This window comes from Phyllobates terribilis, unplaced genomic scaffold (assembly GCF_046119375.1).
Source record: "Phyllobates terribilis strain yellow unplaced genomic scaffold, ASM4611937v1 Scaffold_11__3_contigs__length_659146591, whole genome shotgun sequence".
NCBI classification, from domain to species: domain Eukaryota; kingdom Metazoa; phylum Chordata; class Amphibia; order Anura; family Dendrobatidae; genus Phyllobates; species Phyllobates terribilis.
In genome coordinates, this window is record NW_027362771.1 from 129,845,364 (window position 1) to 129,858,788 (window position 13,425).

At 48.3% G+C, this 13,425-nt stretch overlaps 1 protein-coding gene across 1 annotated transcript in view; it reads left to right on the forward strand.

The window, feature by feature from the left end:
- PTPRQ (protein tyrosine phosphatase receptor type Q) overlaps nt 1–13,425 on the forward strand; it is an 814,679-nt gene that overhangs the window by 505,176 nt on the left and 296,078 nt on the right. The window contains exon 31 of the mRNA XM_073651596.1: nt 7,621–7,728. Coding sequence (XP_073507697.1) covers nt 7,621–7,728 — 108 coding nt within the window. The remainder of the gene's footprint in view (nt 1–7,620; nt 7,729–13,425) is intronic.

Below are 13,425 nucleotides of genomic sequence, written 5' to 3' on the forward strand. Positions count from 1 at the left end.
CATGACTGCAGCAGCGGTGGCACTGGCGGGGGTTGGGGCAGTGAAGCTCTCCTCCGTATCCGACATCTTTCTCCCCCCCTAGTGGACCGTGGCCTACCTTGCGATGATCCTCTTCCGTAGGCCGCGGCTCCGCAGTGGATCGTCAGGGTTGAGGACCTTCCGTCGCGCTCCTGTGACGTCGGCGTCTGCTGGGCTCCTTCCAGGACCTTACTCAACGTCCGGACGTGAGGCGGGGCTTCAGTTCTCGCGCGCTTTCGGAGTCCACGCCCCTCTTCTTCCCGCGCGGCGTCTTCAAGATGGCGTCCAACGGCGGGAAAACTCCACGGATGGCGGGAAGAAGGCAGAAGATGGCGCCGGATGGCGGGAAACCTTCGCGGATGGCGGGAAGAAGGCAGAAGATGGCGCCGGATGGCGGGAATCTTCACCACTGGTAAGTTTGAACAGTCTTTTTCAGGCTCGCAGTACCCGGTGGTTGCGGGCACGAAATCCTGCAGACTACGCCAAAAGTTGACGCGCCCCTGGGCCTACTTGGTGTAGCGTTGCGCACGCGGGGACTACCCGGAGCCGGGCCTGTTGGGGGTAGTAGTCTCGTGGCGGTGACCCGGTCCGTGCCCAGGGAGTCAAACTGTGTGGCTGAGTATTAGCAGTAGATGTTGGACGACTACGCCACCCGTTGAATGCAGCTATGGAGCTGCCGCTGCAGGGCAGACCGCTGAGGCCGGTGGAAGGATTGTGCAGCGTGGATGGTATAACCCCCAACGGGAGGGGTATGGCCTCAGGGCAGCCGACGTGGATGATGGGGGTAGCAGGAACCACTCAGAGACGATGCGGTGTAGTTCAGGGTCTTTACTGGTGATAAAGATAGACCCTCCCGGAGTACTGGCTAGCGATCGGGGCCTGGTCAGTCTTTGAGCAGATGGGATTTCCCCTGGCCAGGCGGAGTTGTAGGCCTCCCCAACTAATTGTACTCTTCTGGCTACCTTGCTAGAGGCGGGTAAAAGTAGCCCACGTCCCTGAGTGTACCGTGTGGTGCTCACCCGTATGGCCGGTGACTCGGGGCCTTCTAGTGGCTTCCGCTCCACGACGGCGGTGCTGGTCCCACGCGTGTGACCGTGCCTTCGGGTTTCTTGGCCAGAGGACCTGAAATCCCCTGCCGGTCGGTTTCTGCTGCTGGGTAAGGATTAGTCCCCACAGCCTCGGACTCCGGGTCCGGTGGTAACTCTTCAATCAGGGCGAGCTCTACAGCTGCCAGCCCCTGATTCCTTTTAGCACGACTTCCCCAGAGCTCCTGATCTCTCTTTCCTATAGCTGCTTCTCCTCTTCTTAACTCCCTTCTTAACTCCCTAACCCTGCCTCAACCCCAGTTTTATATAGGGGAAGTTCTTCCCCTCCCAGGACTGGGCAGGAGGTGTGGCATGCATAGGATTCCTGACCAAGAGACCTCCCACCTGCTCTCAGACATAATATTGCTATTACTGTGGAAACCAGACCCCTGGGGTGCCACACATACAAAAACTCAATAAAAAATGCAAGTAAGCTAATATAAATAATAGGTGCAGAAATGGTGCAGAAATTCTGCAACATCAAAAACTCAGCAACAGCTCATTGTGGGAATGTAGCCTGTAACTGTAATATCCCTTTAAAGAAAATCTGTAGCAACTGGAGAAGGACATCGGGAAGTCGAAGTTGCTTTCCCTCGTCCTGGTGGCCAACGTCTCCCCATGAACCATAACTGGTAGTATAGGTATTTAAAAAATTCTATACCAACAAAGCTTAGATTTCTTTTTAATTAAGCAGTATGAAAGACACCTTATTTAATAACTACTGTGCATGACTCCAGTCTTCACTAGAGCTTCACATTAATTTTCTTTCAATAATGCAACCTTAAGATTTAGGAGAGAAGAAGACCAAGATAACGAATAGTGTTGAGCCACCCCCGTAGTGTTCGGGTTCGGTTCGTCGAACACCGGCATGTTCGCCGAACAGTTCGTCGAATGGTTCGCCGAACACCGTCGAACACCATTAAAACCAATGGCAGGCAAACAAAAACACATAGAAACACATAGAAAACACATAGAAAACAACTTCAAAGGTGTCCAAAAGCTAACAAACTGCTCAGAAGACACAACTAACACATGGAAAAGTGACAAGTGCATATAGTCATGCGAAAAGAAAAGAGGTGGAGGAGTAAAAGGAGGAGGAGACACAGATATAGACATGTCATGCCCTTCTAAAATCAAGAAAGGTGGAGTAAAAATCTAAAATCAGCCATGTCGTGACAAGAAATTAAAAAAAGAAATATATTTAGGTAGAATGGCGTCCTTACAAGACGTAGTGGTATCCCCGTTGGGAGTCGTGCCAAAAACAGAACCCAATACATTCGGACTAATCCACCATTTGTCATATCCAAGGGGCAGGTCAGTAAGCGACAACATCGACGCGGAACCAAGTACAGAAGTATATACTGTACCTCCTTTGACAAGGCAATCAGGCGGGTCAAGAAGTTGGGAAGGGGCACCCTAATGGCCAAAACAGACATTGAGGGGGCTTTCCGGTTACTTACTACCTGTGCTTCCGAATAGTGTCCGCCTATTGGGCTTCTTCTGGGAAGGAGCATACTATATAGATCGCTGTTTGCCCTTGGGGTGCTCCATATCCTGCTCACTATTTGAGGCGTTTAGTTGCTTCCTCGAATGGATCGTCATGGACGTTTCTAAGGGGGCACATATTATCCATTACCTCGACGACTTCTTATGCCTGAGCCCAAAAGATTCGCCACAGTGTGAATACATGTGGTAGTCCACCTGTGAGAAGGAGCGAGATGGAGGGAGAGCGGACACCACAGAGCCGAGGGGTTAGATGGAGAACGGAAGAAGGAAAGAGGGCGAGGGAGGTAAGGGAGTACGGTGGAAGGCCGACCTGAGCTCCCCCACGTTCCTGCTGGGCGGGGAACAGCCCTGGGAAGAAAAGCCGCTTGCACATCCCTTTGAGGTTACAGGCGCGAGCCTGTAAAGTGTGCTCCAGCATGTAAATGACCGGAATAGTCATGCTGATAATGGCATCGTCAGCACTAAACATCTTCGTCGCCATTTCAAAACTGTGCAGAAGGGTGCATAGGTCCCTGATCTGAGAACACTCCTGCAGCGTGATTTGCCCCACCTCTGGATCTCTTTGGCCCAGGCTATACGTCACAACGTATTGCACCAGGGCTCATCACAGTCGCTGCAATATGTGCAGAGTTGAATTCCATCGTGTCGGCACATTGCATTTCAGCCGGTGAACTGGCACACCCAACGACTTCTGTAGAGATGTAAGTCGTTGAGCTGCGGGATGCGAATGGCGGAAGTGAGCACACAGCGACCTCTGCAGAAGGCCATCTAGTGCGGGATAGTGGGCTAAAAATTGCTGGACAACCAGGTTCAACACGTGAGCCATACTAGGCACGTGTGTGACATTGCCCCTGCGAAGGGCCGCACCCAGGTTTGCAGCATTGTCGCACACGGCCTTCCCTGGCTGCAGGTTCAGTGGAGACAACCATTCATGAAACTCGGTCTCCAGAGCTGACCGCAACTCCTCAGCTGTGTGACTCACATTTCCCAGACATTTCAACGTAAACACCGCCTGATGCCGTTGAGCCCTGCTGCCAGCTTAGTAAGGAGGTGTGCAGGATTCCTTCTGCGCAGTTAGAACGCAGGTGGCATTACCAGACAGGCTTTGGGTGCAGGTGGAGGACCGAGAGGAGGTTGAGGAGGCAGAAGCAGTGGAGGAACTTCTAGATAAAGAGGATTGACGCACAACTCATGGGGACAGCAAGACTTGGACAGCAGCCCATTGTCCTGCTGTCACCATAGTTACTCAGTGCCCAGTCAGCGACATGTAACGCCCCTGTCCACGCATACTCGTCCAAGTGTCTGTGGTGAAATGCACCCTGTCACACACAGAGTTTCTCAAGGAAGCGGTGATGTTGTGTGCGACATGCTGGTGTAGCGCAGGCACAGCTTTCTTTGAGAAGTAGTGGCGACTGGGCATCTGGTACTGGGGCACTACGACAGACATAAGGTCTCGAAAATCCTCTGTGTCCACCAGGCGGAAAGGCAGCATTTCTGTAGCCAACAGCTTGCAGATGGTGAAATTCAACCTCTTAGCTTTGTCATGGCTAGGAGGAAATGGTCTTTTACTTGTCCACATCTGAGGGACCGAGGGCTGGCTGTTGTGCTTAGACGGGGTTGGGTAGGGTGTCCCCGGCAAACTGCCTGTCTGTGAGGAAGATGCAGGCGGACATGTTATGCTGCCTTGATCCAAAGGTGGTGCTCTCGATGTCGGAGAGCGCTTATCACCAGCAGGTGTTTCCACTTCCAAATGAACTGACGACCTGCCAATCACGCTGGCTGTTGTGGGTAATGAGGTGGCAGATCTGCGTCCAAAAACATGTGTGACTGCTGTCCCCCCAGTCACAGAGGTTGAAGAGCCCGCGGATGCTCAAGATGGGGCAGACGGTGGTTGGCCCGGCCCGCTAGGCCGCATTGTAGCACAGTTAGCTTCCCACTGCAACTTATGCTTCATTTCCATGTGACGGTTCATGCATGAAGTACTCAAGCTATGGATTTTTTGGCCTCTACTTTTGGTGACAAATGTTACAGATAACATGAGTTGGGTCATCTTTTGCGATCTCAAAAAATGCCCAGGCTATGCAAGGCTTAGAGCCCATGCAACCTGAAGAGCCACCACGACTTGTGGTCAGAGGCAGAGTTGTGGTTGAGGATGCAGTTGTTGACGTGCTTCCAGTACTCTGTCTCTGTCCAGGAAGGCGCAACCTAACCTTGCCGTCACTAGCATCCTCCTCCACCTCCTCTGCTGACCTCATCGACTGGCTGACTGTGGGTTGACAGTAAGTGGGATCTCCAACCTCGTCATCATCACCCTGTGTGTTCTTACACCCGTCGTCCTCATAGCCAACCTCTTCCTGCCCTGACCGAAAAGTCAAGTTGTCGCTCCAATCAGGTATCTGAGTCTCATCATCGTCTTCCTCATTGTCTCCACCAACAGAAGTTACAGTTTGGGAACGAGGGTCTACATTATGCTCAGAACCTTCTTCATCTGGGCCTGGATCCGACTCATAAACATTCTGGGCATCAGTGCAGATCATTTCCTCGTCTGGATTCACAGAAGCTCTGGAGCAGACCTCTAATTCCCAGGCTATAGTATGAGTAAACAGCTCTGCAGACTCAACCATCTGTGTTACCCCATACTCAGACGGGCAGCTGGAGACTTGGGAGCTGTGAGGAAGCAAATGCGATTGGGGTGACACCTCTGAGGACTGGAGTATTTGTGATGTTGAAGTTGAGGTGGAGGAGAGCCCACTTGAAGGAGCACTTGATATCTGTTGAAGCACCTGCTGTTTTTGTGCCTCATCTGGAATTTGTAGCGATGGGTGTGTCCGCAAGAAAGGGATTATATCACATTGTCCACGAAAAGAAGTAGACATCTTAGTTTGGCTGGAAGATGGTCTTTCTTCTGCAGATGTTACTGTTGCTTTAACACCTACCCCACGGACACAACCTTTCTTTCTCTTTCCAACACGCCTATTCCCCTTTCCACCAGCAGCAGGCCTTTTACCACTCATTTTGGTGGTTAACTAATTGGCAACTCTGTAGTTGTTTGCACAAAAAACGATGGATGGAAACCGAGCAGAGCTGAGTGGCCAAACTGTGGTACTAGTCCAAAAGGATTGGCTGGGTTAGATGTAGTAAAACAATTTTATTAGATACACAGGCGGTGTAGCTTGCTTCACAGATGGGCTACTCCAATGACTACGAGATACTGCTACTAGACCCAAAAGGATTTCCTGGGTTAGATGCAGTAAAAAATTAGAATTAGATACACAGGCGGTGAAGCTTCCTTCACAGGTGGGCTACTCCGCTAACTACGAGACACTGCTACTAGGCCCAGAAAGATTTCCTGGGTTAGATGCAGTAAAAAATTAGAATTAGATACAAAGGCGGTGTAGCTTCCTTCACAGGTGGGCTACTCCGCTGACTACCAGACACTGCTACTAGGCCCAAAAAGATTTCCTGGGTTAGATGCAATAAAAAATTGGTATTAGATACACAGGAGTTGTAGCTTGCAACACAGGCTACTCCAATGACTAGCAGAGACACTGCTACAGGCCCAAAAGGATTGGCTGAGCTACATTTCGCCAAATGCTGTGAAAAACACTTGCACAGCACTGGCACAGACCTGCCTAGCAAAAAGTGCTATGAACTGCTGTAACCTAGCCCTCTAAAGGGCTGCAATTAGAACTAGTCCCTACTCCCTAAACTTATCTCTCTATGTAACTGGAAATTCGCTCGCAATTCACACAGTTATACTGTATAGCGCCCACAGCAGCATCGGTGCTGTCTAACACTCAGCTGCAGCAGTGAGAAAATGGTGGCGACGGGGAAAATGGCTGGGTCTTATAGGGCAAGGACATGTGACATACACAGCCAATGACACATGCCCTTGCTTGTGTGAAATAAAAGCACTTCGCTGCGTGTGTGCGCTGCTGATAGTCTGACAGATTGCACCTCCCCACTGTAAATGCGGAAAAGAAAAAAAAAATGGAGATCGGCATTATTTTTGCAGAGATCCATCCCCTGCCCCTCCCCCCGCCCATTCTACACTGAAAGTGTCTATTATCATTGATTAACAGTATTACTGTGAAAAAATCCAGTTACGCTTTTGGTGCACGAACAGTTATCGAACATAACCTCGAACAGCCGAATTTTTTGCAAATCGTTCAAGTTCGTCGAACGACTCGAACACCGCCCAAAACAGCTCGAATTTGAGATTGGCGAACAGTTCGAGTCGAACACCGCTCATCACTAATAACTAAACATTTGCATAAAAGTAGAATCCATAATATGAAATAGAATTTCCAGGGCCCGGTACTGGTTGCATCAGTAATCCGTGTCAGTTGGATGGAAAACCTGTGAACTGCCTCCTACCAGCTGATATCTGCAGCTCTTCATTTCATTAGTTAGCCTGGTGCAACATTACATATGCATCACACTGCAACAATGACATTGCACAAGGTCAGCTGATTAAAAGAAGAGCTGCAAATGCTGTCAGGTAGGATGCAGTTCTCAAGGCTTCCATCCAGTGGCCATGGATTACAGACGTGGTCGATGAACTTGGTCCTGCGAAACCTACCACAGATCTAGTACTAAATATTTCAATTATATAAACTGGTGTACATGAACAATGATGTGAAATTCTAGCATTAAAGGGAATCTGTCAGTAGGATCAGTCCTCCTCTTGTACATGGACATGCAGGGCATAGAAAGCTGAATAAAATAATACTCTGATATCTGCGATCTGATGTCTTATTCAATAGAAATCAATGTTTTTCTTATATGTAAATGAGCTGTTAAAATCTATAGGCCGGACATAGAGCTCAACTGATATTCTGCTTCTAGAGCTTATTTTAAATAAAATGGGAGTTACCAGTGTGAACTAAGTAATGACTAGCAAAGTGTTATCCCCTATCATACGTGCAGATTATTTTTAACTATACAATCTACTATTTCTTATTTGACAAAACATTTATATTGATTTTGCTGCTAAATTTATTGATCTTAGGGTTGAAAAAGTATATGGACTACAAGGTGCGTGTTACAGCTTCAAATTCAGCAGGCGAAAGTGCCGTCTCCGAAGAAAATAATATTTTTGTACGAACACTTGAAGATGGTGAGTATAAATACTATAGCCTGGTGATCAGAGGCCATATTGTACATTTGCAGGTTATAAAATTGGCTGAGTAATGACAGATAATAGTACTGCATCACATAATTGAAATAATGAATTCTGGACAAATGCAGAGTCATTATACCCAACATATGAATGCAATCTTCTTGCATGTTTTTGTGGATATGTGCTTATTATTCTTGTCACAGACAAAGTGTTGTCCTCAATAGACAAGAGCACGGTTCAGGATTTCATTCAGTTTTTCAGTTGAAAATTATATATTTTCACCAGAATGTGGAATATTAGCCCTAATACATGATCAATAAGTGCTGATGAAAGTGATATAAATATAGAAGAGGAAGGCAATCAATATGTTTGCCTAAAAATTGCGTGCCATTATATTGTCTGAAATCCCACTACATTTTGAAAACGTATGCAAACCATGTACAGACAGAAGCTTATATAACGGACTGGTAATACTATAATTTTGGGTCGGTTTGAGATGTGACAGGTTTCTGTCTCAGATATTTCTGCTGCAGAAATCTATCTTATACTTCTTCTGCATCCCTATGTTTTCCTCGCAGATCCCTGCAGCCAATCAGCGCTGGATTCTCTCGATTCTCCTTCGGATAAATCAGACATGCGGAGAAAGTGAGAGCTGCGGATGCTCTCTCACTTTTTCCAGATGTCAATTATGTCTGTAGGAGAGGAGAGTAAAGCCAGCCCTGATTGGCTGCAGGGATCAAGTGACATAAAAATGTCACGGGAGCCCCAGGAGAGGCAGAGCTGACACTGATGGAATGGTGCCGGCATTGGAGGCCAGTATAAGTGTTTTATTGTACTTGGGGGAAACATAGGGCTTCAGAAAGGGTTGTCCAATTAGTGGACAACCCCTTTGAAAAACTAAGTGGCACTACTGAAATAACCATATTTGGTGATGTATGGAACAGACTTGACACAAATAGGCCACATGTAAACAAATCTCTAACAACACACTCACTCACAACATTTTTCTCCTATCCACAAGATAGGTGTTGCATGTTTTATTGCTGGGGTTCCCACACTGGTCACAAGAACAAGGGTTTTATGTCTGGGAACAGTTATCATCTATGTGTACTATTACTACATTTAATGTCTAGGAGATTAACCGAGAGAGCTGATGTACTCGAAGAAAGTGTTGCACTCGGGCATGTCCATCAGCCAGTAGTCATTCTGTGGAATAGTGATGCAATGGTCCATTCAAACATGGGGCATAAGACCCACATTTTCCATGATTTGTGTAGGAAAAATAATAAAGACAGAAATACAATACACAAATACCCTGCAGTAAATAAATAAATCGCAATAGTGTATGAAAATAATAAAGGGTACTTAGTAGTGATGAGCAAGCATACTCGCAAGCACTCGGTACTTGCCAGAGCATCTCAGTACTCGAGATGCTTGGAGCTCGCCGAGTACTTGCGAGATGCTCGGGTTGATGCTCAGGCCCCCTCCCTGCATGTTTCGGCACTCTTTAGAGCGCCAATCAACATGCAGGGATTGCCTGCCACTCACTGTAATCCCGCAGTCATTATGGTTATGGCATTACCGTGATTGGCTGGCCGCACAGCGTCATCAGGTCTATATCAGACCTAGTGCCACTGTGCTCGTCAGTCTACTCAGCAATCAGGCAGTGTAGGGAGAGGTTCTGCTAAGCTAGGGAGAGATTTGGTTGTGTATTAGGTAGCGTAGGGAGAAAACAAGTACATTACACATATCCATCTCAACAAACAGTCCTTCTGAGGACTAATCCATCTGCAGAGAAATCAGGCAGGCAGTATATATAGCAGACTGCAGTGCATATAGCACAAGAGGCTCCATTCCAGTTCTGTCTTTTGCTGCTGTTAGACATTTCTAGACAAAGGCCCAGGTCTCAGGGGCCCGGAATAATTTTTTGGGGATCTTAATCCTCATTATTTGCTTAAAAATCAATCCAGAGAACACCGTTTTTCTGCGCCATTTCCTTGTTGGCACTGCAGAATACAGCCAGGTCCTTTCCATATTACAGTGCTAAATATCCAGCTATTTAAAACTGTGGTTTGTCCATCAGCAAAGTTTTTGACACCAGTTTGCTGTTCAAAATAGTTACCTACAGGCCAGGTATTTAAAACTGTGGTTTCTCCGTCACATGTATCACATATAATTGCGCTGAAAATACTGACAAGTTTTCCCTACATTCTAATTTTTTTTCAGTGTGTCAGCAAAGTTTTTGGAACCAGTTTGCTGTTCAAAATAGTTACCTACAGGCCAGGTATTTAAAACTGTGGTTTGTCCGTCACATGGATCATATATACGTTTTCTGAAAATTCTGCCATTTCTGGCCTCCATTCTAATTTTTTTCAGTGTGTCGGCAAAGTTTTTGACACCGGTTTGTTGTTCAAAATAGCTACCTACAGGCCAGGTATTTAAAACTGTGGTTTCTCCATCACACGGATTACATATAACTTCGCTTCAAATTCAGCCAGCATGGAAGATATTGTCCTCCATTTAAAATGGGCAAGGCACATGGCAAGGGATGGGGAACTAGATGTGATGGTGATGGTGATGTTGCATGCAGAGGCCGAGGCCGTGGGCAAGCTGAAATTGTGCCATAACAAACACCCACATCTTCTTGCCCGACCTTTCTGTCCCGATTCCTGGGGGACCGCAGCACACCACTATTGAACCCAGAGCAGTGTCAAAAGGTTGTTGGCTGGATAGCGGATAATGCTTCCATTCACTTAGCCACCACCACCACCCTGTCTTCCACATGGTCAAGTCTCAGTAGCCATGAGTCTGGACTGCATATTCCTCACCCTGATCCTCCTTCCTCCCACCATGACAAGTGCCCAGAGACAACTGATCCCACACTTGGAAACTCTGAAGAGGTGTTCACTTTTCCATTTATAGATTCAGGCCTCTCGCCCGGTTCAATTGAAACGGGGCAAGAGGAGATCGCATGTAGCGATGCCTAAATATTTGAGCAGCCACGGTCACACAAAGGCGACGGTGGGAAAGTGTCACAAGAGGTAGACGATGATGAGACATAATTGCCAGAAAGTCAGGAGGAGGACCAGGGAGCGGAAGTGGAAGACGAGGTGGTGGATGATATAGTAACTGACCCAACCTGTCAGGAGGACATGCAGAGTGAGGACAGCAGCACACAGGGGGAGGGAGGCAGAGCACCCCAACAGGCAGGAAGAAGCAGTGTGGTGGCCGCAGACAGAAGGCAGGCAACCGTTCCCCGCAACACCGACACGAAGGAAGTTGCCAGTACAACAGTTAGGTCTTCCTGGTTGTTTTTTAAAGACTCTGCCAATAACCCCAAAAAGGCCAGGTGGCAGGGGTGGCAAAACTAGCAGTCTGATCACCACCAGCATGATCAGGCACATCGCAGCAAAGCACACGACTTTGTGGGCCGAACCCCAGGGTCCAGGAACAGTGTCTGTGGGTGGCACCATTGCTTCTTCTGCTGTTGTGCATGCAAGCCAATCCCCTGTCCATGGTGCATGCGAAGATGCCTCCTGCCCTGCACCTGTCATTGCACACTCTCAAGTAGCAGCATCAGGAAGCACGTCCACGTCCTTGTCCCAGCGCAGCGTTCAGTTGTCTATACCCCAGTCCTTGGAACGCAACACAAATACGCAGCCAGCACCCCACAGGTGTGCCGTCCCCGCATTACACAAGCACGCGTCCCAAAACATTAGCCATGCGCTCAGCAACGCAGGTACCGGGAAAGTCCAACTAACCACAGAAACGTGGACAAGTGCTTGTGGGCAGGGACGGTACATCTTGCTGATGGCACACTGGATTAACATAGTGGAAGCCGGGACCCAGTCGGACATTGGAACGGAACACGTCCCCCCGACCCCAAAGATTGCGGGCCCTAGGTTAATCAGGGTTGCCCACAGTCTACAGCTCCTGCACCTCAGCCTCCATCTCCGAAATGACCACATCAGTCACAAGCTGTGAGCACTGCAGCACTGCCTCGGCCAAGCGGCAACAGGCTGTGCTGAAGCTAATATGCTTAGGTGACAAACCGCACAATATTGAAGAGTTGTGGACAGCTGTGAAAAAGCAGGCAGATCTGTGGCTCACACCGCTGAACCTACAGCCAGGCATGGTCATGTGTGACAATGGCTGGAACCTAGTGGTGGCTCTGAGGTGAGGCGAGCTCACACACGTACCATGCCTGGCCCATGTGCTTAACCTCGTGGTTCAGCGGTTTCTCAAATCCTACCCGGAGCTTCCGGATCTGCTTGCTAAAGTACGCCGCCTGTGTGCCCATTTTAGAAAGTCACATACAGCTTCCACTGCCCTTGCTGTGTTTCAGCAGCGTTTGCAGCTTCCGACTCAGACTGGTATGTGATGTCCCCACGCGATGGAACTCTACACTGCAGATGTTGGGAAGGATTTGTGAGCAGAAGAGGGCAGTTGTTGAGTACCAGCATTAACAAGGCCGTCGGTATTCAGTTCAGACTCCACTCATAAGACCTCAGGAGTGAACATAGATGTCAGACATATGTACCATATTCCAAAACTTTGAGGACTCCACCAAGATGGTGAGCGGCGATGACGCCATAATTAGCGTCACCATCCCGATTCTCTGTCTTCTGAAATGCTCTCTGCTCACAATCAAAGAGGATGCATTGCAGGCGGAGCACGATGCGATGGAGCAAGGAACCATACAGGGTGATTACACACAGCCCAGCCTCAACTTATTCCAATGTGGATTGAGTGACAATGAGGAAGAGGAGGAGGAAGAACTGGAGCTAGTTTCATGCGCTATAGATGGTACTACCTGCACAAGTGTCATACCGTCTGTTCAGCGTGGATGGCCAGAGGACAGAGAGGAGGAGGTCATGGTCAGTCATCCTCTTGGTGAGGGCACAGAAGTCTTGCCTATTAGCAGTCTGGCATGCATGGCTGAGTTTATGTTACGGCGCCTTTCCCATGACCCTGGCATTCTCAAAATTTTGGGTGACAGTCATTACTGGTTGGTGACACTTCTAGACCCACGCTACAAGGAGAACTTTATACCTCTTATTCCTGAGGCGGACAGGTCTACAAAAATGGGCAGTACCAGAAGGCCCTTGTTGCGGAACTATTAAAAAAATTCCCATCTGAAAATGCTGGCTACAGAGGTCACAGTTCGTTGGTCAACCAAGGAGTACAGGCGAGAGAGACACAACTTCAATACAGCAGAGGCAGGGGAACACTGTCAAAGTTCTGGGAGAATTTTCTCAGCCCCTTCCATCGCACAGGCCCTGAGGAGCAGGGTACTTTCACAAGGAGTGCAAAGTTTGGGAAGATGCTGAGGGAGTACCTTGCTGACCGTACCATTGTCCTCCGTGATTACTCTGTGCCTTATAATTATTGAGCATCCAAGGTGGATACGTGGAATGAACTGGCTCTCTACGCCTTAGAGGTCCTGGCCTGCCCTGCCGCTAGCGTTTTATCAGAGCGGGTTTTTAGTGCCGCTGGTGGAATTATAACTGATAAGCGCATCCGCCTGTCAACAGAAAATGCTGACAGGCTGACTCTTATAAAAATAAACAAGGGCTGGATTGGGCCAGACTTCTCAACACCACCGAATGATAGTAGCGTAACATAAACTCAAATCCAGTGTCTTTTTTTGGGAGGTGTATTCCCATGCACCTCTTTACACCCACACATGGGTAT